Here is a 25,142-nt window from a genome sequence, read left to right on the forward strand (position 1 = left end):
CGGTAGTGACCTCTATTGGTTACGTGGTAAGAAAATGGACTAGAGTAGGTGGCCGTTGTGGTCGGCATGGACAATACATATTTGTATCAATGCCATACATGTGTATCACAGCCATACACCACGGCCATACACCACAGCCATACATCACAGCCATACACCACGGCCATACATCACAGCCATACATTTGTATCACCGTAAATAACGGATTACGGTGATGTTCCTCTAATTTGGAATGGGATATTTATAATAGAAAATTTTTGAAACACGAATGCTCGACACAGATCGAAAACATTAGTCACGTATTTGTAGGATAATTACACATACTGACCAAACATATTCCTCTACGTCCTATTGTCTTTCTCGCTAGATCATGACCGGGTAACTTACAATGGTGACCCGACAATACCTGTATCGACATCTCACTCATTGTAAAAAATCAATATTTCTCTTAAATCACATTAAAAAATGGCACACAAAAGGCTTTGTCCTAATTCCGACTCACGTCTTCCAACACAGATCGACGTATTATTTACAATACCTGTGTCAGAAAGCAGATGGTATGTAGTACAACTACACAATAAATGTCATTGTCTTGGACTTAATGTCCAGCCAGTGGTATTACTCCCTAAGATAGAAACCACAGGGCCATATTACTATAATTATTCCTGGGTATGTATGGAATTATACAAATGATAGTTGTGAGCTTTACAACTCACTGCTATTGTAAGGTGAAAGCAACTTTGCTGAATTTATTTTTGGTATTTGTTATGCATGAAGTGTTTGATCATTGGTACAGCTGTTACGTGGAGTCCCTAGGAATTACACGTGCTCCACACATGGTCACACCTTTACACGTGCTCCACACATGGCCACACCTTTACACGTGCTCCATACATGGCCACACCTTTACACGTGCTCCATACATGATCACACCTTTACACGTGCTCCACACATGGCCACACCTTTACACGTGCTCCATACATGGCCACACCTTTACACGTGCTCCAGACATGGTCACACCTTTACACGTGCTCCATACATGGCCACACCTTTACACGTGCTCCATATATGGCCACACCTTTACACGTGTTCTCATGATAAGGTGATGCTAGTAAGGGATCACGAAGACAGCGGGACCATAGGCCACGTATGTAATATAACTCTCACAAAATACACCGAAACCCCGATATAAAACATAAGTTTCCAAGCAAGTATTGTCTACTATTTCACAATAGGAACGCAGGAAAAAGTCACGAATATTTCTTCTGCAACAATAACTTATTAAAGCCATTAATTTCCTAAATACTTTGAGGATATCAGATTAGTGTTACGATTGGAACAATGCAAGAGTCAGTGATAAAGATAACGCTTAATTTAATCATTTCATCGCCATTATGTCTTGCCTCAAATTGGCAATGGACCGTTAAACAACACAAAACAATCACCGTTTACTGTCCATTGGAAAGATACATAACGCTGAGGATGTTCCTTGGAAAGGATACTTCGGTAAAAAGACCCATGTGGAACAATCTTATCTCAAGTATAACTACGTCAATACCACATACTGTACATCTTGTTTCTATCGAGACAATGTTTCAAAGCGTACATCGTATGGAAACACTTAACCAATGACAACTGTAACGTCGCTTTATTAACGATAGACAATAGAAACTTAATGAAATTTTCTTTGACACCCGAGTTTTGAATACCAAAAGTTGTTCTCTTGTTCCACATGTTATACAGCCCTTAATACGACTTCATTTGTATACTATCCAGTATTTAAGACAGTAAAGAATTAACTTAAACGGGCACTACTCATATGTCCATCACACTCGCCAAGACCCAGGGCATTGTGTAGTAACTTACGCCTGTTAGGTGGGATGTGAAGCATGTTACTATATACCCGGTATACGACTGTTTATCAATTCAACAGATGTCGACAATCATCATTAGTAAGTAAGAATTACATCACAGCGGTCAGTCGTTATACTCGAGGATCTTTCGGAAGGTCAGTGGAATTAGACGCAATCTTACGCCACGTAGATGACTCCGGAGAGCTTCCGGCTATGGACCATGGCCCTGGTAATGACAGGTTGGACCGGAGTAGTACCCGGTAGCTAGGTGTCGGGGGTTTTTAGGTGACATATGTAGACAACACTAGGTACCAGACCGTAACTTTGGTATGGATCTGTGCTGGCATTGTACAGGTTTGGCGCATCCTAGATGCTAGCAAAACTGGTCGTAAAACTGCAAGTCTCTAAATATGACACGTCAAACATAGTCCTCCTGGCCGACTCCTGATACGATTCACGTTTAGCAATCTGTACAATGATTTCATGACACTGTTCAATATACTGGAATTGTACAATACAATATACCGGAACTGTACAAATCTTGGTATCGCATGCTTTCTGCTGTAATTGTACATACAAATGTACATCAATCAGACGTCAGACCAATTGTCGGGGTTTTACAAATATTAAGACCACAACTGCGATTTTACGTAATGTATTAAAACAGGTTTTATCGATTTCTGTGGGAGTTTCATTACACTTTTTTAAGATATTGTATAACACAGCATTTAGTGCTTCTTCTATCAATTAAATATGAATGCCACTGCAAGTTTTCATCGAAACAGCCATGTTCGGTGTGAGAGAAGACTGCACCAGACATCGATCAAATCCCCTTGTGGAATTGGCTGTTGAAACTATGAGATGTGGACAGGGAAGGACTCGTCGCTTTATCACAATAATTTGATATCAGCTGTAATTGTTTCTGACAATACCCCCTAATGATAATTTACGTGAATGTGTGGAGGAGTGTCATAGCTTCCTTCCGGTACCCTATCTCTGTGCAGATTGGGAGACTGTATTTAGTATAGTAATAGATGCCACTGTTGCGGTTTTGGTAAATAGCGTATCCTGAGCAGGAAATTAACCAGATTTATCTGAATAATTACGTTAAAATCTACAGTGGACTATACCAAAAGAAAACTTTGATATTTAGAACATTCCCTTAATCCAAGTTCATGAAAGAACGAGTTCTGGGACTAAAGTCCGACCTAGTAAAACACACACATATGCAATCGTGTATATATTTGAACATATTTTGTCATAATTACAGAATGGACGTGGCGATGTTTTATCATTGTATATATACAATATATCAATATATATATCATTATATATCCGTCATACATATTATCTAGAATTATGATAATAGATCATCTTTATGAGCGAGATATAGAATTTATGAACTGATATTTTAAGATATAGGATAACATAATGTATACTATTATGAGAGAGCCAAACAAGGCAATAGGTCGGAGTAGTCGGGGGTCGCACACGACAGACTCCACCTTCTTGACGACATAGCTAAAAGTGGCTTACCTGTTCGTTTGCATTGATCCCACGTTTAGGGGCATTAAGGGCCGACTGGATCCCTATTGCATCCTTGTCAATGGAACCCACCATTCTGGTGAGGTGGACATTGCAGTAGACATCCGGAGTGTTTTCCTGGTCCCAGTGGAACGTCTTCAAGGTCAACTGTAATCCACAAATACGACAACGGAAACACCTCCTGTGGAACAACACCCCCACATCCACCTTCTCCACCGGATACACACGTTTCTCACAGCGGTAACAGGGGTCCCTAGGGAGCGACCTTAGATCCTCACATTCAGAGTCGTCTCCGTCACTAGAACACCTGTCATCCATCGTTTGTTACCTGGCTACTTACGGGTGGTACGGTCTTGGTCTAACGGTATGGTACCTGTCATAATTGGTATATGTAATCGGTACCGTCCGGTATTACGGGTACCTGGACATGTCTGTTGACATCAGAAGTCGAGTATAATTAGTAAACTATGAATCACACAGAGCACTGATCACACTCTATAAATACACACATAAATACTGGTATCAATTGGTAATCCCGTTATATACACACTAAGACGTTATTCCATGTAGACAATGGGTACCGCGGACACGTTTTACATGTAATACACAAGATCCAGGTACACACAACACATGCTACACAACACTCTCGTAAACTGAAAGTTCAAACCAAACAAATGCACCCCGAAAAGCTCCGCCCCCTATCGACATCCCCTGCTTTCCGATTGGTTGGTCCTTAGGTCGATAAAAATACAAGTTATATCTGATCTCGTCTGACTAACTCTGGTTCATTGTGTGTTTACACACACGTCTGTGACATTTGTGTATTATACATCAACCGACTGGCTTCCTTGCTTTACTAACTGATATATTTAATGAATATTGGTTTACAAATCTTATTTCCAATTCTACACTTGGTTTCAAATGTATATCGTTGGTGGACCAAAGAGAGACAACTCCGATGTTAGGCCCCGATTATGTACATTAGTTTTCAACTGGCCTTGAGGGCGAACTTCGATAAAGGGATTTTCTGAGTAAAAACATCATTGCACAGAGGATTAAATTTGGGACAATATTAATAACAAATAAATAACATTTACTCAAATGTTAATATGAAAAGCTGAGATCCAAATAGGTGCCTGCCAAACGATTTGTCTGTTTTCAGCGAAATATGTTTTTTGTCATCTAACGTTACAGTAAATAGACATAAGCTTCTAGACTGTGTAGCCATACTAACTCATGGCCACGTGCATGTCTTACTTGAGTTTTCATTTTACATTAGAATTATGAAAATAATCTTAAGAATTTTTCATTTTACCGAGGCAGTTAGTTATTGCATCTATACGTCATCATTGCTACATCAAAATATCGATTTGTTTCTTTTCAAAACACATAGCGTCAAGATCAGTGACCGCAGATTAGATACTAAAACCGTCTCCGGAGCCTTTCTATCGGTGTTACCATATATGTCGGAGCTAAGTACATTTGTGCATATGTTGGGGTTCAACATCCTTCGCTTGGTTATATGAGGACGGGTGTATGCATCCCATTTCTGATAGAGCAAAAGACGTTATAAACTGTTACATTTAATATTCTTAATTATCAAATATCCTAAATCTACCAGATAATTTTTTTTCTTATTCTTGAAATAGGAATTATTTTGATTGTCTCATTATTCCTCACCGTAGTTCTGAATTCCCACACGACATGTGGCCCCTAGTCGGGCTAGAATGATGTAAAACCTGTGAGGTGTAGTTTTATCTACATGTACCATTTTATTATATATTAGATCTACGAGGAATTTACACACTTTGTCCGAGTGGAATAGTTTTATTTTCCATTTTATTTTATATTATATCTACGAGGAATTCACACACTTTGCTGAGTGGAATAGTTTTATTTTCCATTTTATTTTATATTATATCTACGAGGAATTCACACGCTTTGCCCGAGTGGTGTAGTTTTATTTACCATTTTATTATACATGTATTGACCAGTCTTTACACTTAACTGATGAGCGACAGAGCGGAGTTATAATGATTATATAATGTTGACAAATATTGACCAAACTTTGCACCAAAAAGTTAACGAAGTTCCACTGTATATTATATCTACGAGGAATTCACATTTCCATCCATGTGTTTCATTTACAAATTACTGTTACACTATTGAGCCTTTACATCACTGGCGAGTCTTAAAAAGACGAGCCAACTGTATGATGATATTTCGCATAATCCTGAATGTGATATTGTTTTACACTGAGTTTTCCTCAGGTACTTCGGTTTCCTCCCACAGTAAGACCTCTCGCGCGCTTTGAACAATCCGGGCCAACACGCATCATAAATATAAGTTGATATAGCTTGCTTCGCAAACGTAAAATGAATAAAGTTTTGATAAAACTTATACAAAATATGTTTCCCGCTTTCCAAGAAAATAGCTTATAACCTACGAAAGAAGTAATAATAGTAAGAGTCATTCTGGTGTCAACAGACTTCCACAATCCAAGGGACACAACTCGTGTAGTCAGTTAGCCTAGCTGTGTGATCATTATTAGATGTATATGTTGTGTTAATAATAAATTCTTTCATATAACAGATGTATTTTCCTCTCGCTTTTCATGTGAATTTTGAAAATTATTGATTTTTAGTGATTTTCATATTTGTTTTGCAATACATCAATATATACACATGTCTATAATGTATACAGTGTTCCAGTACTATGCTGTTGTTGTTGTTGTTGTTTGAAGTGTATTGACAACGCGGGACAGGCAAAACCATAGTATACATTACTTGTGATTTGTGTTTCCATAGTAACCATGGAGGTATTGAGACTGGAAATTGCTCCACAGCAAAAGACACTATTATACCACTCGATTGATTTGTGTAGAAACGAATTCATCGATACATTCAAAGTTATATGTGACGTGACTTTCATGTGCGAGAATAATATCGAAAGTTTGTAACTTGCTCGTGTAGAGAAAGTTGTCGACTTTTCGTAAATACACCATATTTATAAAGTCAACATGGACTAAAACAAAAATAAATAAAAGACTTTCAAAACATTTTTTTCGCTAACGGATCAGAAATCGGAGATCGCAGTGGGGGTCCAGTAATTCAGTGATAAAGTCGTATATAGTATTGTACTATTTTTATTACATTCACATCAAGCATATAACAACATAATTATGGGAGTATAATACAAAGACACAAACAAAACAGGTATAGCTGCTGTACAGTTAACAATACACAATAAATACAATAGACGTACACTTTACATACGTATAAAGCTTCGTATAGTCCACACAAATAAATAGTTTAAACATATACCATATGTAACAAAAAGTTAGGAACTACACCACACTAAAACATAAAATTATCGTCAGTTGCGAAGAAATTTCTGCGAATATTATTTGTTCCAAGATACGACAATGCGAATTGTTCACCCAACACACCCACGTTAATATACATTAATGAAATGAAACATTAAATGGTGCATGCTTCCGTATTGACCATGAAGACCATGTTGGTATTGTCGAGATATATGTTTTTGACTGAATCAGAAAAGTTCGTCTTTAAAGGCTTGTAAATATTGAAATTCGACAACAGTGTGAACGTAAAACGCATGATGGTTTGTTATCGACTCTGATAAATAAATCAAATAAATATCCTGAAGAATGACCATATACCGCCACAAATAATAATAGGATCATCCCCAAACTGATGAGGCAGATTTATGTAAAGATATACGGTTTCATGAAAACATAGCAGGACATCATACCTTTTTATAAGAAGCCAAATACATTTATTGATATCATGTAATTTAAACATAATGCGAGTCAGTCAGGCGTACTCTCATTTTGTTGTTGGTATTGTTAGCGTTAGAGTTTTTAAAATTCGGTCTTCAGGTATGTTAAACTGAAGTCAGTGACTTGTTGGATACTACGATGTCCAATATGCTAATGACTTTGACAATGGTTAACACGAGTACGTGGTATACCTACATGTATTACAACATTAGACTACATACAATGGCACATAACATCTCTACCACGTGTTGTTTCTGAACGAACCACACGTGCATGTGATCTAAGAATATCGAACTGCTGCCTTTACAAATTAATCATGTTTGTAATTTGTACAAAATCATTCATATATTATTTTAATCACAATATACATGTACACTTTAACTGCTACTACAAAAATGCCCCGATAATGCATTTCTATAAAATTCATCAAACAGTCATCTTTGTTTAAATTAAATAAAGGCTAAAGCTAGTGCCTTGTAAGCTTTCAAAATAGATAACAAAATCCATCAATGAAGAACATTAGCTATGACAGATCTTGTAATCCAACGACGCTCCTCTGACTGGCCACATTACTATTTGTCCCTGTGTTGGAAACCACATTAGGTACTGTACATAGCACCACATTATCAGACCATAACCATCCTGCAGGTTTATCCAGACTATCACATTAGTGAGAACTGTCTCTGTATGGGACGATATTGTTACAGTTTGGTGACATTCCGTACCGCTCTAGGCCTACTCTTATTGGCCATATGTACTCTGCAGTGTCGGGAATTATTCAGAACTGAAATATACTCCACATGGTGTTTACAAGACAACGTCAAAGTATCATTATTTTTATTCTAAATTTTAACCATGTGATGCGGATGAATATACCACCTCAAACAATGCTGCAAACGTGTAGCGAATTCATAACTGATAAGTTTAAACTGAAGTTTACTAAGCTATGATTAACGACTTGAAGCCAGGATATCAAAGAAAGAGCACTAAAATGGGAAGCCATGTTACAAAGCAGATAGTAAATTCTTACGTATTTGGGAAGAATTCTGATCTAAGACGTTTTAATATATCTAATTGAAACAAGACGTGATAACACCAATTAATATACTTGATGTGTTGCCAGGGTTACCATCTCATAAATGTCAATTATATTTCAGTTTCCGCATCGTCTACCAGTTCATAATCAAGAAGGTGAGCAAACAGCGACGACTCGCGATCATTCGAAAACCGAGCGTATATTTTCGCCGTGCATGGTGTACTTCCGGTGTTGATGTTTCCCTCAAATGTGTATGCAAGCTTCCGTTTTAGGTGGTGCCAGATTTCTCCGATGACCAGGAACACCTCTACCGCCTTTGGTACGTCCACTCGGAACGTATAACGCTTGTGCGTCATCAGGTCACCTGACACTGGTTCATGTAAGGTGCAACGCTGCCAGCGATGGAACGTTTTAGGGAATACATTAACGGCTGGATTTGGTTCTTGGCAGATGATTAAGTACCGGTAAGCACAGTCAAGAGTCTGAGCCTCGTTCTCGCCGTCTGCGGCATAGAGCGAGAAGATATAGAATCCTTCCTTCGGACACCTGACCATATAATTGGCCAGAGCGTCCGTCCGTGACCTTAGGAACACGTAGCGGTCGATGTCCGAAACAGAATTGTCACTGACGTCAAAATATTGAAACGTGTGAGTGAGTTTAATCTTCTCACATAAGCTGAAGCTGATCTCCATGTTCTCGCCGTTGGAGACGATCAATGGATCGAGCTGGTTTTCCTCTTTGATCCCCAGCCTCTCTATCACGGGAGTCGGGCCATAAAACGGGACTGGGGGATAGGTAGGTGAGGCCACACCTAAAATTTGTTTACAGTTCACTAAGAACGAGCATGCGCTCTCAAGACACTCCGATTGCCAGTAATCTCCAGTGTATACGGAAAACTGGTACAGACCAGTTTTGGGTAAGTTTATGGTAAATATTGCCTCATTCTTAACCAGCCGAAGTAAAGTCCGACCTTCAATAGATTTTGAACTATCACCAGATTTGTCGTAGGGCTCCAATAACGAGCCGAATCCCAGGATTTTCGGCGTTATCACTCGAATCTCAACCATTCCAGTGTCCGTATTCAATGAAGCACCGTAATTGGAATAGAACTTTAATCCATAGTTAAAAAATGGCGACTTCACAACTGGCAGATTTTGAAATTCAGAGAATGGCAGAGGAATGTCCATCAACTGCCACGCTGAGTCGTCTGGATAGTGCTGGTAGATGTAGTCCTCGGGGTCCGTCAGGAAATAAAACTCATCGTACTTATGAAACATCTGGGGCAGGTCGTCCTTGTGACCAGTCACATGACGTGCTGCCCACGTGCAGTTGACAATTCGCCAGTTTCCATCGATGGCAATAGCTGTCCACGAGTTTCTGAAAGCCGCACCTTCAATGCGCATGCCTGGTTTGTAGCCAGCACCCTTGGAAAACCCCAGTATAATCTCACAGTGCAGTCCGGCAAAGCTGAAATGGGATAAATATTTGTAATTGTTTGAAGAACATCGAGTAATAAAGCAATTGGTAACACGATCATGAGACACGAGAAGCTTGATTTTTGTGACAAACGCAGTAGATGCACCATCACATGACATTCCAAAACAGAGTAACATCTTCATTGAATATTTGGCATTATTCCAAGGGGAAAGAATTATACATACTTGCAGAGCTTCTTGAAGAGTTGGTGATATGTCTCCTTGCCACTGCGGACGCCCCTCAATATAGAAGCTCTTGCGTTTGGACGGATGATTTCGTGAACATTGTGTTTACCTAGGTCCTTTGCAATCACCCATCGGAACAGGGCCCTGTAATTAAGTACGAATTATTTAAACAGTTCATCACATTATGTTAAGAAAACTCGGACGTCATTCGCCAAAGCAAGTAAGGTAAAAATAACGACGGTATCTACAGATGGAGGGGATTGGTTTGGTTTGTTTTTGTTTAACGTCCTATTAACAGCCAGTGTCATTACAGGACGTGCCAGGTTTTGGAGGTGGAGGAAAGCCGGAGTACCCGGAGAAAAACCACCGGTCTACGGTCTGTTCCTGGCAACTGCCCCACGTAGGTTTCAAACTCGCAACCCAGAGGTGGAGGGCTAGTGATAAAGTGTTGGAACACCTTAACCATTCGGCCACCGCGGCCAGATGGAGGGGAAACACAGCACCACAGATGGAGGGGGAAAACAGCACCACAGATCGAGGGAAAAACAGAACCACAGATGGAGGGGAAACAGCACCATAGATCGAGGGGAAACAGCACCACATATGGCGGGGAAACACAGCACCATAGATCGAGGGGAAACAGCACCACAGATCGAGGGAAAAACAGCACCACAGATCGAGGGGGAAAAACAGCACCACCACAGATCGAGGGGGAAAACAGCACCACCACAGATCGAGGGAAATACAGCACCACAGATTGAGGGAAAACACATCACCACAGATGGAGGGGAAAACAGCACCAAAGATCGAGGGGAAACAGCACCACAGATGGGGGAGAAACACAGCACCACAGATGGAGGGGAAACACATCACCACAGATGGGGGAGAAACACAGCACCATAGATGGAGGGGAAACAGCACCACAGATCGAGGGGAAACACAGCACCACAGATCGAGGGGGGAAAACAGCACCACAGATGGAGGGGAAACACAGCACCACAGATGGGGGAGAAACACAGCACCACAGATGGGGGAGAAACACAGCACCACAGATGGGGGAGAAACACATCACCACAGATCGAGGGAAAACAGTACCACAGATCGAGGGAAAAACAGCACCACAGATCGAGGGAAAAACAGCACCACTGATAGAGGGGAAACACAGCACCACAGACGGAGGGGAAACACAGTAACGTGAATGGGGGAGAAACAGCACCAAAGATGGAGAAAATACAGCACCACAGATTGAGGGGAAACAGCACCAAAGATAGAGGAGAAACACAGCAACGCAAATGAAGGGGAGACCCGAGCAAGGTCTTTTTACATCACACTTTAAGCCCTACAAATGTGTCACCTAGCTTTGTGGAGTTTCTACAAATCTCTACGATAATAACTAGCATTCTGTGAGTATTGCTAAACCAATACATGTCCCCTACCGGCGCCTTCAAGTTAAAACTTTAGCCAAATTTGAGTAAAAACGTTTAGTCAAAACTGAAACATGATCATTTTATGAAAACAATGTGTAAATTCAACATTATTGGGTTGAATAAACAATGTTTCCTGCCCCTAAAAGATATTCAGGTATTCTTTTGGTATGTCTACTGTACAGAGTAAAAGAATCTAAAGTGAATTGAAAGTGAAATGTGTAATGTGTAATAACAGCCTTGGATTGAAATATAAACACGATTTTATTCCAAAAGAATCTCATATCAGTGAACCATTCAATACATTTAAATGTCAATAAAATACAATTGATGTGCGCTCTTCCTGAAGAGGTAAGTATTATACTTAATTACAGTAAATGATAATGGTTTTTTAATACAGCAAAAACAGTTAAGTCCATAATATGGCAAAAATTTCAACAACAAAAAAAGAAAATATTTTGTTTCATTTCTAACTGTACAAAAGTAATGTCACACACCCAAAGAACCTCTATGCGAAGAATCACCATCCTAATACCATAATAAAGTGAATGGTGTGCCATTATAAAACTTTAACCAAAACTTTAACCGGACGGACCGACGCAGGTAAAACCTATAGTCCCCCGGTTTCACCGGTAGGGGAATAATAACCTAGATATCTGTTACCTGGCTTTCTGAAGTTCGTTTGCACAATCCCGTGTCAGATCTCTCACTAGTTCTGTAAAACTTCCGTAGTCAGTTTTTGCGATCTGAAACAACAAATATGTCAACATTTAAAGAGTCTTATCCTGGACGCCTTCACCAATACATATCTTACGTGATGTCTCAACAACAAAGTGTAGGTTGCCCTCGAACACTTCAAATTACTAATACATGTTGTCAAATGCTCTTTTGTTCCACAACTTAATTTAAACAGTTATTGTGCGGAAAAACCGCTGTGATAAAAAATGTAGATATTTTCTGGGTGATTATGGCCGAATTACACCTCTTTATATGATTGGGCTTTTCATTCGAGACTGTGGAGGTGTAGAAAATGTCATTGGAATGAAGTACAGTACATAACCCTAACAAAATGTTTCAGATCCTTTGTGAATGTGTGCCTACCTCTATTGCTCTTTTGTCAATGGTCTCGAATTGTGCAGGACTAGAGTACAGTTGTGCTTTCTTGCTTTCAGGGGGAACAACAGCCGGTCTCATCGTATGGTCGAAAAGGGCACTGCGGTCCAACACCCTATCCTTAAAAACAACAATCCATCACTGATCAACGTAATCAAGTGTATTAATGAGGTACAAGTAAATATAACGGATGATCAAAATATCAATCAACAAATAGTTACAGAATATTTCGTATAATTAATACAAATCTACATCATACTTTCTAGGACTCGTCAGTGATGGTAATATAAACCTACATGTAAACTCACCACATTTATGATCAACATCTTCATGGTAAATATTACATTTCATTCCGTTTTGATACCATTAATCCCGAACACAGAGGACTCATAAGAACCCCTCTGTTTGTTAAGGAGACTTACCTTCTCTGCGATAAGCTGCATCATTTCCATGCCGTGTCGTTCCAACATTTTGGCTGACCTCGTTTTCTCCTCCGCGGCGATCTTGTCAATCGTGGTCTTCAACTGTTCCTCGCGGGACTTGTTGAAGTGATCCTCTATCCTCTCTCGCTCCGCCATCAGGTTCGGGGATTGGCCCTGCAGGAAGTAAAGCAATGTATACTAGTATATATATTGGCTGTCTGTAACTCTGTCTACTGCCAAAGATAAATCTATGATACGTTTATACCTGTATAACGCTGATGCAAGAGAAAACATACAAAAAAGAATAAGTTTTACCAGGCTTTTACTAGCAAAGAGTGTCTATAACGAACGGATTATAACGGGCTAGTGACGAATATAGCTCAGACTACAGGAGACGCACTTTGCTTTGTCAATTGGCAAATTATCCGAACATCATCACAACGCCACCGAAATCATTAATCACTTACATGTAACGTCATATAATATGCATTTGTTAAAGTTCAAGTTCAAGTTCTTTATTTCCTTGAGCCTTACGGCTCATCGGTTCAACAAATATATACATGTACAGAAATGATACAATACAAAAACCACACACTCGCATACACACACTCACACACAACCGGACTAACACATACATTGTACAACAGGTAGAGTGTAGAAGGACATTTTTTTTTTATACTAATAAAAAATCTGTTCTTTGTTTATTACTGTATTTAATATATTTTGCTAAATTTGAAAGATCTTTTTTGTTTACTGTTTCTAGAAGTTGAATAAATTTGTACATACTAGGTTTATTATAATAATATTTCTTAATAAAACGTTTTCTTAGGTCTAAATGAAATACACATTTAATAATAAAATGAAATTCATCTTCAATGTCTCCACTGTTACAATAGGAACAAATTCTTTGATTTCTTTCTAAGTTATTAAATCTACCAATTTCAATATTTAATTTATGTGATGACAATCTAATTCTAGTTATTTCTTTTAAATTAGAAGTACCTATTGGTTTTGATAAATATGGCTGTAAGTAGAACTTTTCACTAATAAACTTGTACAGTGAACACTTGGAAGATGAATTGATTTTTTCTTTACATTCTTGTATAAATATATCACATAGTCTGCATTTAACAATATTCATAATATAATCAGCTGTATAAATATCCCCATTTTGCCATATATACCCAACACCCATTCTATACAGTTCTTCTTTTACTTCATTCAACCATTCATTCCCGTTTTCTAACATATCTTGATAACAAGCATTTAACACACAGTTATTGGTTTGTTTTAATTTCAACCAATATTTAAAAATTCTAAATTTCCTCACTATTACAAAAGGTAATCTCCCTAATTCTTGGTAAATCATACAATTAGAAGTACTTTTCTTACCCCCAATAATCTTTTTAAAAACTGTAAGTGGATTTTCTCTATATCCGGTGCTTTATGAAAACCCCAAATTTCAGCCCCATAGTTAAATATACTACCGACGTATGTATCAAAAACATGTAGTTGGGTTTCAACGTTAAAAAAAATTTTCTTTGATACTCCCGAAATTGAAAATAATGCTTTTCTTCCTTGTTCAGCAATTTTTTGTTGAGTTTTCTTAAATTTACCATTAAAATTCATTTGTATCCCCAGATAATTAAATTCATCTACGGTTTCTAATACACATCCGTCATATAACCACTTTTCTTCTTTTCTTAATTTACCACCGTTTCGGAAAACCATTACTTTAGTTTTGGTAGTGTTTACAGTAAGGTTCCATTTCTTTGTGTAAAGTAATAAAGTATCTAACATTTTTTGCAGTCCCTCGGGAGTTTCTGCCATTAAAACCATATCATCAGCATACATAATTAAAAACAAGTTAATAGTATATAACTCAATAGATGGACATATAAAGAGATATTTAAAGCGACATTCCTATGTACACAGCTAACAGGGTAAAGGTCGCACCTGTAGACGCATCTGGTCGAAGGCCGTCAGAAGTTCCATGGCGGCCACCTCTTTCTCTTGGCCGATACTCTCGTCCAACCGACGTGTCTCCTTCTCACGCTCCTCCAACAGGAAGCGTTGTAGACGATCCTCTTCCTCGCGATGCCGCTGTTCCAGTGTGGCCTGCGCCGAGAACACTCCAGTGTCGCTGAAGTCCTATATTGTAAACAATATCAATGTTCTGGTGAAAAGGCATTTTTCAAGAATTTTAGATGAATTAATAAATCTTAATTACCCTCAGACACACTTATGTGGTATACCTTTAATATTTCTTTTTTACTCCAAGCTGTTCGCTTTTTCATTGATTCCCCTAGACGATCGAGTAACAATATTGTTTGTGCTAAGTTGTATATCTTTGTAACAGCATCAGACACCACATCAAAGACATAAATATATTGTATATCTTGTCGACGAATCGACCAATTAGATGTGAATGAGGAGAACACCATGAAGACAGTTGAGTGACCAGAGATTTGTAGGGGAACACACACTGACCGACAGTAAGAAATCAAACCACGAGTGTTGCAATGTAGGTAGCAGCTCAGTTATCCAAGCTTCTGAAGCGAGTCTTTACCTGAAAGCTCTGAAGAGGTGGTCGAGGACGGTGGTAGCGACTGTTCGACATGCTGCTGTAGTCTAGACTGGTGTTGTGCATGGTCCCAGACATCCATGTACCGTTCATACTCCGGGGAGTCACACTGACCAGACTAGAATCCGCCGGACTGGTGGCCATCTTAGGTGTCCCCGGACGAGGACTGGACCGGGGACTGTTTCGAGGGCTATGTGTAGGTCTGGGACTTCCGGATCCGCTTCGAGACGATGGAAGACCCGGCAGTTTTGCCGACTTTCCTGCAAGCTGTAACAACAAGATACTTTATTACCTGCGCTAAATAGAGAGCGAGCATAACAAAAATAAACGTTTCCCACTAACAGCGACTTGTTGGTCGTGATAAATCTCTTATTAACAGTGTCATTTTGTATCACCTTTTTATATTACAACGATAACACAAAGGGTTTCAGACAGGATAAGCGCCGTCTACCTAAAACGGCACATGGCGTTCTATTTACATTCCTGGTTCCCTCCACCAGTTTAACTGTCCACTATCACACGCGTTAGTATACAAACTCCTTTATAATCATCAGTTATAATGTCAACCACAGTTACATCGGTCTGTCGTCCTTATCTCTGGCATTGTTTAGATATGATCTTAATATGCGTCCCAACGTCATACCTGTACGCCTACAATCTCGGTCACCTGTGACGCTTCACTCGCGTTCCGTGAGTGATTAGCAACGCTGACCCTAACTGACCCAAGCTGACCTTTACCGTAGCCGGGTTACGTGCATACATACAAGTGACACATTGAAGGAAAAAAACAATCTCATAATAGTTACAAAGGAGTAGGATTCGTAAGAGTTTATAAAGCGCTTGACTGATAATGTTACATAACTCCGGGTCATCCGGCAGTATCTGTCGGGCGGTAAATATTATGCGGATATGATTGTCGTAAATGCTCTCCCCGTGAACATTTACCGAGTTCTAAAATTTTGTCATTATTATACGTCTGGTGACAATACAAAAATGCTTGAAATCTTAATTACGTGTTGTGACTAAAACTTTACCCCGATGTTGACAATTAGTAGTGTCTTGATCTATATCTCTTTAAACACTCTATTATCACTGATGCCGTGTGTTAAACTTTCGTCAATAATTCAACGTTATACATCAACACACCCAAAACAAATGATTTATCTGTGTTTCTGTAGGTCTGCAGTTTTCAACCTGTTGCTTTTGATCCTGTACGATCAAAGGGTTGGAATGACTCAGTGGTTAAACCTGAAGAAATAGTTCAGTTTTGACACAACTTAGTAAATCAATAGTTATATCTTCATAAGTTAATTAAATTAAATATACAAAATGTATATACATACGAGAGTTCCGTGTTTACAGGTACATTACATGAGGAGTTCCGTGTTTACATGTACAAAATACGAGGAGTTCCGTGTTTACAGGTACATTACACGAGGAGTTCCGTATTTACAGGTACATTACACGAGGAGTTCCGTGTTTACAGGTACATTATACGAGGAGTTACGTGTTTACAGGTACATTACACGAGGAGTTCCGTATTTACAGGTACATTACACGAGGAGTTCCGTATTTACAGGTACATTATACGAGGAGTTCCGTATTTACATGTACATTATACGGGGAGTTCCGTGTTTACAGGTACATTATACCAGGAGTTCCGTGTTTACAGGTACATTATACGAGGAGTTCCGTGTTTACAGGTACATTATACGAGGAGTTCCGTGTTTACAGGTACATTATACGAGGAGTTCCGTACATTATACGAGGAGTTCCGTGTTTACAAGTACATTATACGAGGAGTTCCGTGTTTACAGGTACATTATACGAGGAGTTCCGTGTTTACAGGTACATTATACGAGGAGTTCCGTGTTTACAGGTACATTATACGCGGAGTTCCGTGTTTACAGGTACATTACACGAGGAGTTCCGTATTTACAGGTACATTATACGAGGAGTTCCGTATTTACAGGTACATTATACGAGGAGTTCCGTGTTTACAGGTACATTATACGAGGAGTTCCGTATTTACAGGTACATTATACGAGGAGTTCCGTGTTTACAGGTACATTATACGAGGAGTTCCGTGTTTACAGGTACATTATACGAGGAATTTCGTGTTTACAGGTACATTATACGAGGAGTTCCGTGTTTACAGGTACGTTATACGAGGAGTTCCGTGTTTACAGGTACATTATACGAGGAGTTCCGTGTTTACAGGTACATGGCAGCAATACCCAATTGACTTAACATCCTTTTAGAAACTGAATTTAGATGTTTACATCCTTTGGAGTTTAAATCCGACAGTCCAGTTCGTAGGCCCAGGACTATTATAAAAGTAGCTGATGTTTTGAGATCTAGGTTAATTGTTTTAAACATGAATACAATAATAGCAATCTGAGGTTAACCTATTGCTATAATCGTATCATTTGTACTGGTGATGTGTACTGTCATTACGCTGATTGGAGAATTAATCATTGGAGATAAAAGATTATTAAATCATATCGAGGATGTTTTGCAGTGTTTCAACAACCTTCGTTAATCACCAATAGTCTCGAATAGTAGGAACTAACGAAAAAGTTATTTCAAATGTGTCGAGAAGACAAAATTGTCTGCTCCCGAATAATGTCCCCGGCCATAACTGTTTCTTATTCCACGACCCTGGCTCACCAGGTAACCTTGTATCAGATAGAGTTATCAACGTGGAATAGAGTTATTAGTGGCAACTGTCAGATACAGGCTGAAACTGGACAAAGTTGTACTGTACATCACAGGTCAACGCTAACTCTAAATGTCCGGAGGGGCTGACCAAGGTCAGTCGGAACAATGTCTGTCACTCACCGACCTGTTTGGATATCAAATCACCTGACGCATAATGGCTGCATATAACATATACTTATATTAAGTAAACAGTTTTCTTAATGATGGTTATCACTTCCATCTACCCAGCTATTATAAACGTACACCATATTCCTTCGTATCAGTCAAAGAAATATCTCTGTAGGCTGTAAAGTATAAACAAGTTAACGTGAGACGATTCATTCATCACATATACCCACACACTGCATTCATAAAATGGCAGCTGTTTGCTGCTGCAACACTGATATAATTCGTCTGGGTAGTGCTCCAATCAATCAATCAATTGAAAGGAATGTTTTAAATTATACATGTACATAGAATTGTCAGCCGTTTGCTTACAAACAAGTAAAGCCTTCGACATTGTGAAAGAGATTTGTCCAGAGACATGATATAAACGTCTCTAGATTCAGTGATTTGTCTTAGCCAAACCATTGGTAGAAGTGTTATGTAAAGTACGCACATTTAAAAAGACGCAGCTACAAAGCCGGAAGTAGTAGTTTAAACACGTGACATCCTCCTTCAAATTAACAAATCTTGTTTACGTCTACCTGTGCCTTGATACATGTCCGTTCGCGCAACAGAATAAAATACCAGTTCAACAACCGTTCATACACATATATATAAATATGTAATTATTGTTCGCTTAATCTCGACACGGTGTTTCCCACGCAACCAAGCTTTCCACTGACCCAGATTGGTTCGCCACAACACTAGTAGCTATAAATGTATGTATTCCTGAACGCTTCACAGGTAAACATCACTATCTATACATGGCGTTCCTCTCGCGGTGTATATATGTGAATAATTCAGGTCATCAGAATGCCTACCTGTGGAGAATGCACACAACACACAACGTGTTGTGTCAGGGAATCATGGCGTCTGTAGTCAATGTTTCCATTTGTCCAGTGTAAACGTGTACTCGTGCGTCCTCGTAACGTAAGCTATGAACATGTCATACCTTTAAAGCTGTCGTCAGTAGCTGTCTAACATTCCGATACGGATGACTGCTACCGTTCGTATATATATATACAAACCGCAGACCTGGCGGTAAGGTTAGAAAGTGGGAACTTCGGTTTTGGCACTAGATAACACACAAACCTGATCTGTCCTAATTAATCGATAACATTTCTGTCTGTTGATGGTTCTTGTGATCAGGTCAAGACAGAATTTGTTTCTAATATAAAAGGGTGGAAAACAGACGTGTATCAGTCTTCAGGTTGGTCTTTGTTTTGACAATAAATGTGACTTTTCCAGTTTGCCACCTTCTATTCAAAACGCGTGACTTGGCTGTATGTTAAAGTGTTCGTTCACGTGAGATTCTTGGGCACGATGTTAATGTAAGAGGAATGGAAAAAAGGAAGACCAGGCCGGGGTTCAAGCCCGGGACCTCCGAACACTTGCCGGAAGCTCTACCAATTGAGCTATCTGGTCGCCGATGATCGACCCGGTCTAGTTCCGCTAACTCTTCACTCCCTTTTGAAGTCTTCGCCCTCGAAGACCTAACTACTCACAACCTAGGTTCGGGTATCCCCTTGCTAAGTATTCACCTCACCTTAAACAAGGTTTGGTCACAGGCACAAAATGAAAGAAGAGTGGAAAAATTCACGGCCAAGACGGGGGATTCGAACCCGGAACCTCTGAACACCAGCCGGATATTCGACCAATTGAGCTACCTGGTCGCCGATGATCGACCCGGTCCAGTCCCACAAGACTAATACGTGTAAAACCGTTCCTTAGGAATACTTAACCAAGACAATCATAATACTCAATGATACTATATTAAGAAGTGCTACAGGAAAACATGTACCGCGTCTACTTTTATATAAAACTACACCGTCCATTATTCGATTATCTGTATTTTTACATTCTGTCTTGTTGGAAACATTTTAGCTCAAAACGCTTCGATCACGATGATATCTATGGCTGTATCAAGGTTTATCACATCACTTAAGTCTACTTCTGGAAGGTTTCACCATTCTGAACGGCGGGGAATTCCCTCCGAACCCGTTAATTGACATGGATAGGGAATGTCTTGATGGCATATCATTCTTATTATCGAGAAGTTGTGATCTGTCAATCTAAAGATTTTCTGTGTCGATTTGGAAGGTAGAAGATCATCCTAACTGTATCACGACCTCGAGATCGTAAATCTTATTTTGAGATTATTTTGAAAAATGATGAGGATATAACTGAAATTGATCTGTACAGAGCTGATATCAGATTATGACCGAGGTCACGTGTTAGATAATCTGATACAAACTGGTAGCAACGACTAGTCAATATGTTTACTTCCATAACACAGAGGACCTGTGAACATGGCCAAGTAGTTTTACCCAATCGGAACCCCTCGTCATTTTCTCCGAATACGTTCGCAGACGGAGGCGTGGTGTTCCAATTGTAGTTTTACCATCAGCTGTTGTATCGAACGGATCGCTCGTTGAACACGTGTACATATGTGACTTGACTTTATTTATTGATAGTTGAGATATAAACAGTCAATATAAACAAGACTTTGGCGTTACTTTTAAATGCTGACTGTATTTCTCCAGTGAGCTATCGGACAATTCCTCCTTTCGTTTTACCACGGACTATACATTAGAATCAATGTTGTGGATTCACAGTCTAAATAACCTGATCAAAGTTGCGAGTTTCACTTGCTGCCCAATGATGTATTTAGTATTCTGGACCCTGTAGAGAAATCGAACGAAGGGGTTGTCCAATCATTGTAGGATCAATGAAGATTTACGGAGACAGGGCGCTGTCCGTGCTCGGTGATAAGTATGTTAGATTGTACCATTCGGTCTCATCCGCACAAATCTACACAACAGATGCTAGGTCGGAGACACCTAATCCGCGAATGTTCGCCCTGTATAATGGACCCTTGATTGGCCAGAGGTCGACTTTCCTAGCTCTTTTGTACAATTATACATAGCCTGTTGCAAACATGAGAATGATAAACCCGGTTAATTCGTTTTCTTTCGATTTTAAATCATTTACTACCTGTCCATAGAGCTATGTGTTGATCGTCAACTGAGGGGCTGTCTCTAATCATCAATAGATGTGAATTATGTCAAGCCCATCTGGAGATAGTACATCCGGCTACTACACATCTTAGTTATGCTGCCACACGATTTTATCGGTTTAAGTGAAGGGGGCTCGACGGACAAGATATCAGAAGAAAAGCTAGATGACAGATAATCACAACGTTAGATCACATATATAATGAACTAAAACATGTCTTGGTATTGGTGATAAACCGTGAAAATTCTGGGTACAACGACCCCACAATAAAATAGAATTGAACACTCGGCAAGTCAATGTAATGTTATTTCTGTGCAGTGTATTCATGCGTGTGTTGATTCAGTGGTTCCCACGCTGGTATACTGTATAATGTGCTGTGTGTGATTTCCATGTTGGAGCCTTATACCTGGACCTACGTATCAGCCTCGTTTTCCGGAGTTCAGACTCAATTTCAATTTCTTTATTGACTGTAGGCCATACGGCCCATAAGTACATATTATAAACAAAACAATACATTATAATGGCATAGAACAGCAATGCTACAGTACAAATACAAAGTGGAGTACGGATTAAAGATGTAAAGATCGGATTTTGTTTGCTTCAAATATAAATTTGCCTAAGCGACTTAATTCTTTGATATTTTGTACACTTAATAACTGTATCAATTTGAACATTGAAGGCTTTTGCCAATAGTATTTCTTAATGAGGCGTCTTCTTAAATTGGTATACTTATTACATATTAATACAAAATGGTATTCATCTTCTATCTCAGTCGTTGATTTACAAATTAAACAGTGTCTCAAAATTAGATCAATATTGTTAAAGCGGCCAGTTTCGATTGCTAAGGAATGCGCAGACATGCGTAGTTTTGATAAACATATTCTGAATTTCATAGGTATATACTTAGTTAAATAAAACTGAATAGAAAAATTATCCACAATATGTTTATATAAAACACATTTCGAGGACTTTTCTAATGCATCTCTCAAATACTGTTGGGCTTGGTCAAAAATTCTTTGTCGTATACAAGGTAAAATAGTTTCAGAGTTATTTGGTGATTGACAGAACCATATTTCGCCGAAACCTAAAGAGCATAATAACTCCTTTACACCGTGTACCCAATTAAAACATAAACCAGTGTTTTTACTTAATAAAAAATCATATGCAGTATTCAAAATACAGTTTTTTGTGTCGAGTAGTTTGAACCAATATTTAATAATTCTATATCTGCGTGTATATTCTAAGGGCAAACGACCAAGTTCCCAGTAAACTGTTACATTATTTGTTGATTTTTTAACCTTAAGTAATTTCTTACAAAAAAGAACATGTACATTTTCAATATCTGGTCCTTTGGTCGAGCCCCACACTTCACATGCATAAAACAGAATACTACTTACATAAGTATCAAACAAACTCAACATGGTTTTACAATTTAAACTCATATTTGAACATTTAGAAAATAAAGCAAACATGGCTTTACGTCCTTGGTCCGCCAATTTTTTTTGTAAATTCGTGATTTTACACCCGTATAGCCTCACCGCGACCATGTAATTATAAGTGATGACAACTTTTAATATCGTGACACCTGGGTACGAAGTGATTTTTTACTTCAGTTTGAATTGATGGTAGACTGTGCTATTGAAGTAAAATCCGTAAATTGGTCTACCTCAGAGTAGCACCCTTATCCAAGTATGCATCGAGACACTGGTTTGTGTCCTGATGTTATCAACAGTTTAACTTATCAAAAAGATATACTTAAGTGGTGTTTTTACTTCCTGTACATCAAACACAATACTAATATCATATTAGTACTGGGGATAATGATAACTATTTCGCAGGAATAGTTCAGACTACACAAGGCTGTCACGGGAATAGTTCAGACTACACAAGGCTGTCACGGGAATAGTTCAGACTACACAAGGCGGTCACAGGAATAGTTCAGACTACACAAGGCTGTCACGGGAATAGTTCACACTACACAAGGCTGTCACGGGAATAGTTCAGACTACACAAGGCTGTCACGGGAATAGTTCAGACTACACAAGGCTGTCACAGGAATAGTTCAGACTACACAAGGCTGTCGCGGGAATAGTTCACACTACACAAGGCTGTCACAGGAATAGTTCACACTACACAAGGCTGTCGCAGGAATAGTTCAGACTACACAAGGCTATCGCGGGAATAGTTCACACTACACAAGGCTGTCACGGGAATAGGTCACACTACACAAGGCTGTCACGGGAATAGTTCACACTACACAAGGCTGTCACGGGAATAGTTCACACTACACAAGGCTGTCACGGGAATAGTTCACACTACACAAGGCTGTCACGGGAATAGTTAAGACTACACGAGGCTGTCACGGGAATAGTTCAGACTACACGAGGCTGTCACGGGAATAGTTCAGACTACACGAGGCTGTCACGGGAATAGTTCAGACTACACGAGGCTGTCACGGGAATAGTTCAGACTACACAAGGCTGTCACGGGAATAGTTCAGACTACACAAGGCTGTCACGGGAATAGTTCAGACTACAAAAGTCTGTCACGGGAATAGTTCAGACTTCACAAGGCTGTCACGGGAATAGTTCAGACTACACAAGGCTGTCACGGGAATAGTTCAGACTACACAAGGCTGTCACGGGAATAGTTCAGACTACACAAGGCTGTCACGGGAATAGTTCAGACTACACAAGGCTGTCACGGGAATAGTTCAGACTACACAAGGCTGTCACGGGAATAGTTCAGACTACACAAGGCTGTCACAGGAATAGTTCAGACTACACAAGGCTGTCACGGGAATAGCTCAGACTACACAAGACTGTCACGGGAATAATTCAGACTACACAAGGCTGTCACGGGAATAGTTCAGACTACACAAGGCTGTCACGGGAATAGTTCAGACTACACAAGGATGTCACAGGAATAGTTCAGACTACACAAGGCTGTCACGGGAATAGTTCAGACTACACAAGGCTGTCACGGGAATAGTTCAGACTACACAAGGCTGTCAAGGGAATAGTTCAGACTACACAAGGCTGTCACGGGAATAGTTCAGACTACACAAGGCTGTCACGGGAATAGTTCAGACTACACAAGGCTGTCACGGGAATAGTTCAGACTACACAAGGCTGTCACGGGAATAGTTCAGACTACACAAGGCTGTCACGGGAATAGTTCAGACTACACAAGGCTGTCACAGGAATAGTTCAGACTACACAAGGCTGTCACGGGAATAGTTCAGACTACACAAGGCTGTCACGGGAATAGTTCAGACTACACAAGGCTGTCACAGGAATAGTTCAGACTACACAAGGCTGTCACGGGAATAGTTCAGACTACACAAGGCTGTCACGGGAATAGTTCAGACTACACAAGGCTGTCACAGGAATAGTTCAGACTACACAAGGCTGTCGCGGGAATAGTTCACACTACACAAGGCTGTCACAGGAATAGTTCACACTACACAAGGCTGTCGCAGGAATAGTTCAGACTACACAAGGCTATCGCGGGAATAGTTCACACTACACAAGGCTGTCACGGGAATAGGTCACACTACACAAGGCTGTCACGGGAATAGTTCACACTACACAAGGCTGTCACGGGAATAGTTCACACTACACAAGGCTGTCACGGGAATAGTTCACACTACACAAGGCTGTCACGGGAATAGTTCACACTACACAAGGCTGTCACGGGAATAGTTAAGACTACACGAGGCTGTCACGGGAATAGTTCAGACTACACGAGGCTGTCACGGGAATAGTTCAGACTACACGAGGCTGTCACGGGAATAGTTCAGACTACACGAGGCTGTCACGG

The 25,142-nt window shown here is 39.6% G+C and overlaps 2 protein-coding genes across 4 annotated transcripts in view; both read right to left on the reverse strand.

Annotated features, from left to right (window-relative positions):
* The window catches only part of LOC117333430 (hillarin-like), an 82,406-nt gene extending 78,356 nt beyond the window's left edge, over nt 1-4,050 (reverse strand). Inside the window, exon 1 of the mRNA XM_033892718.1 lies at nt 3,390-4,050. Coding sequence (XP_033748609.1) covers nt 3,390-3,716 — 327 coding nt within the window. The 5' untranslated portion in view covers nt 3,717-4,050. The remainder of the gene's footprint in view (nt 1-3,389) is intronic.
* A 2,477-nt stretch (nt 4,051-6,527) lies between these two features.
* The window catches only part of LOC117333431 (hillarin-like), a 34,750-nt gene continuing 16,135 nt past the window's right edge, over nt 6,528-25,142 (reverse strand). Inside the window, exons 1-8 of one of the 3 annotated variants that reach the window (XM_033892722.1) lie at nt 18,760-18,887; nt 15,426-15,707; nt 14,813-15,007; nt 12,857-13,030; nt 12,423-12,554; nt 11,985-12,067; nt 9,898-10,041; nt 6,528-9,703 (exon numbers count right to left, since the gene is read on the reverse strand). In XM_033892722.1, coding sequence (XP_033748613.1) covers nt 8,347-9,703; nt 9,898-10,041; nt 11,985-12,067; nt 12,423-12,554; nt 12,857-13,030; nt 14,813-15,007; nt 15,426-15,584 — 2,244 coding nt within the window. In that variant the 5' untranslated portion in view covers nt 15,585-15,707; nt 18,760-18,887 and the 3' untranslated portion in view covers nt 6,528-8,346. Of the gene's footprint in view, nt 9,704-9,897; nt 10,042-11,984; nt 12,068-12,422; nt 12,555-12,856; nt 13,031-14,812; nt 15,008-15,425; nt 15,708-15,835; nt 15,851-18,759; nt 18,888-25,142 lie in introns of those variants that run through there. The other 2 variants (XM_033892723.1, XM_033892721.1) reach the window with 2 other exon arrangements.

This window comes from Pecten maximus, chromosome 8 (genome assembly GCF_902652985.1).
Source record: "Pecten maximus chromosome 8, xPecMax1.1, whole genome shotgun sequence".
Classification (NCBI taxonomy): Eukaryota; Metazoa; Mollusca; class Bivalvia; order Pectinida; family Pectinidae; genus Pecten; species Pecten maximus.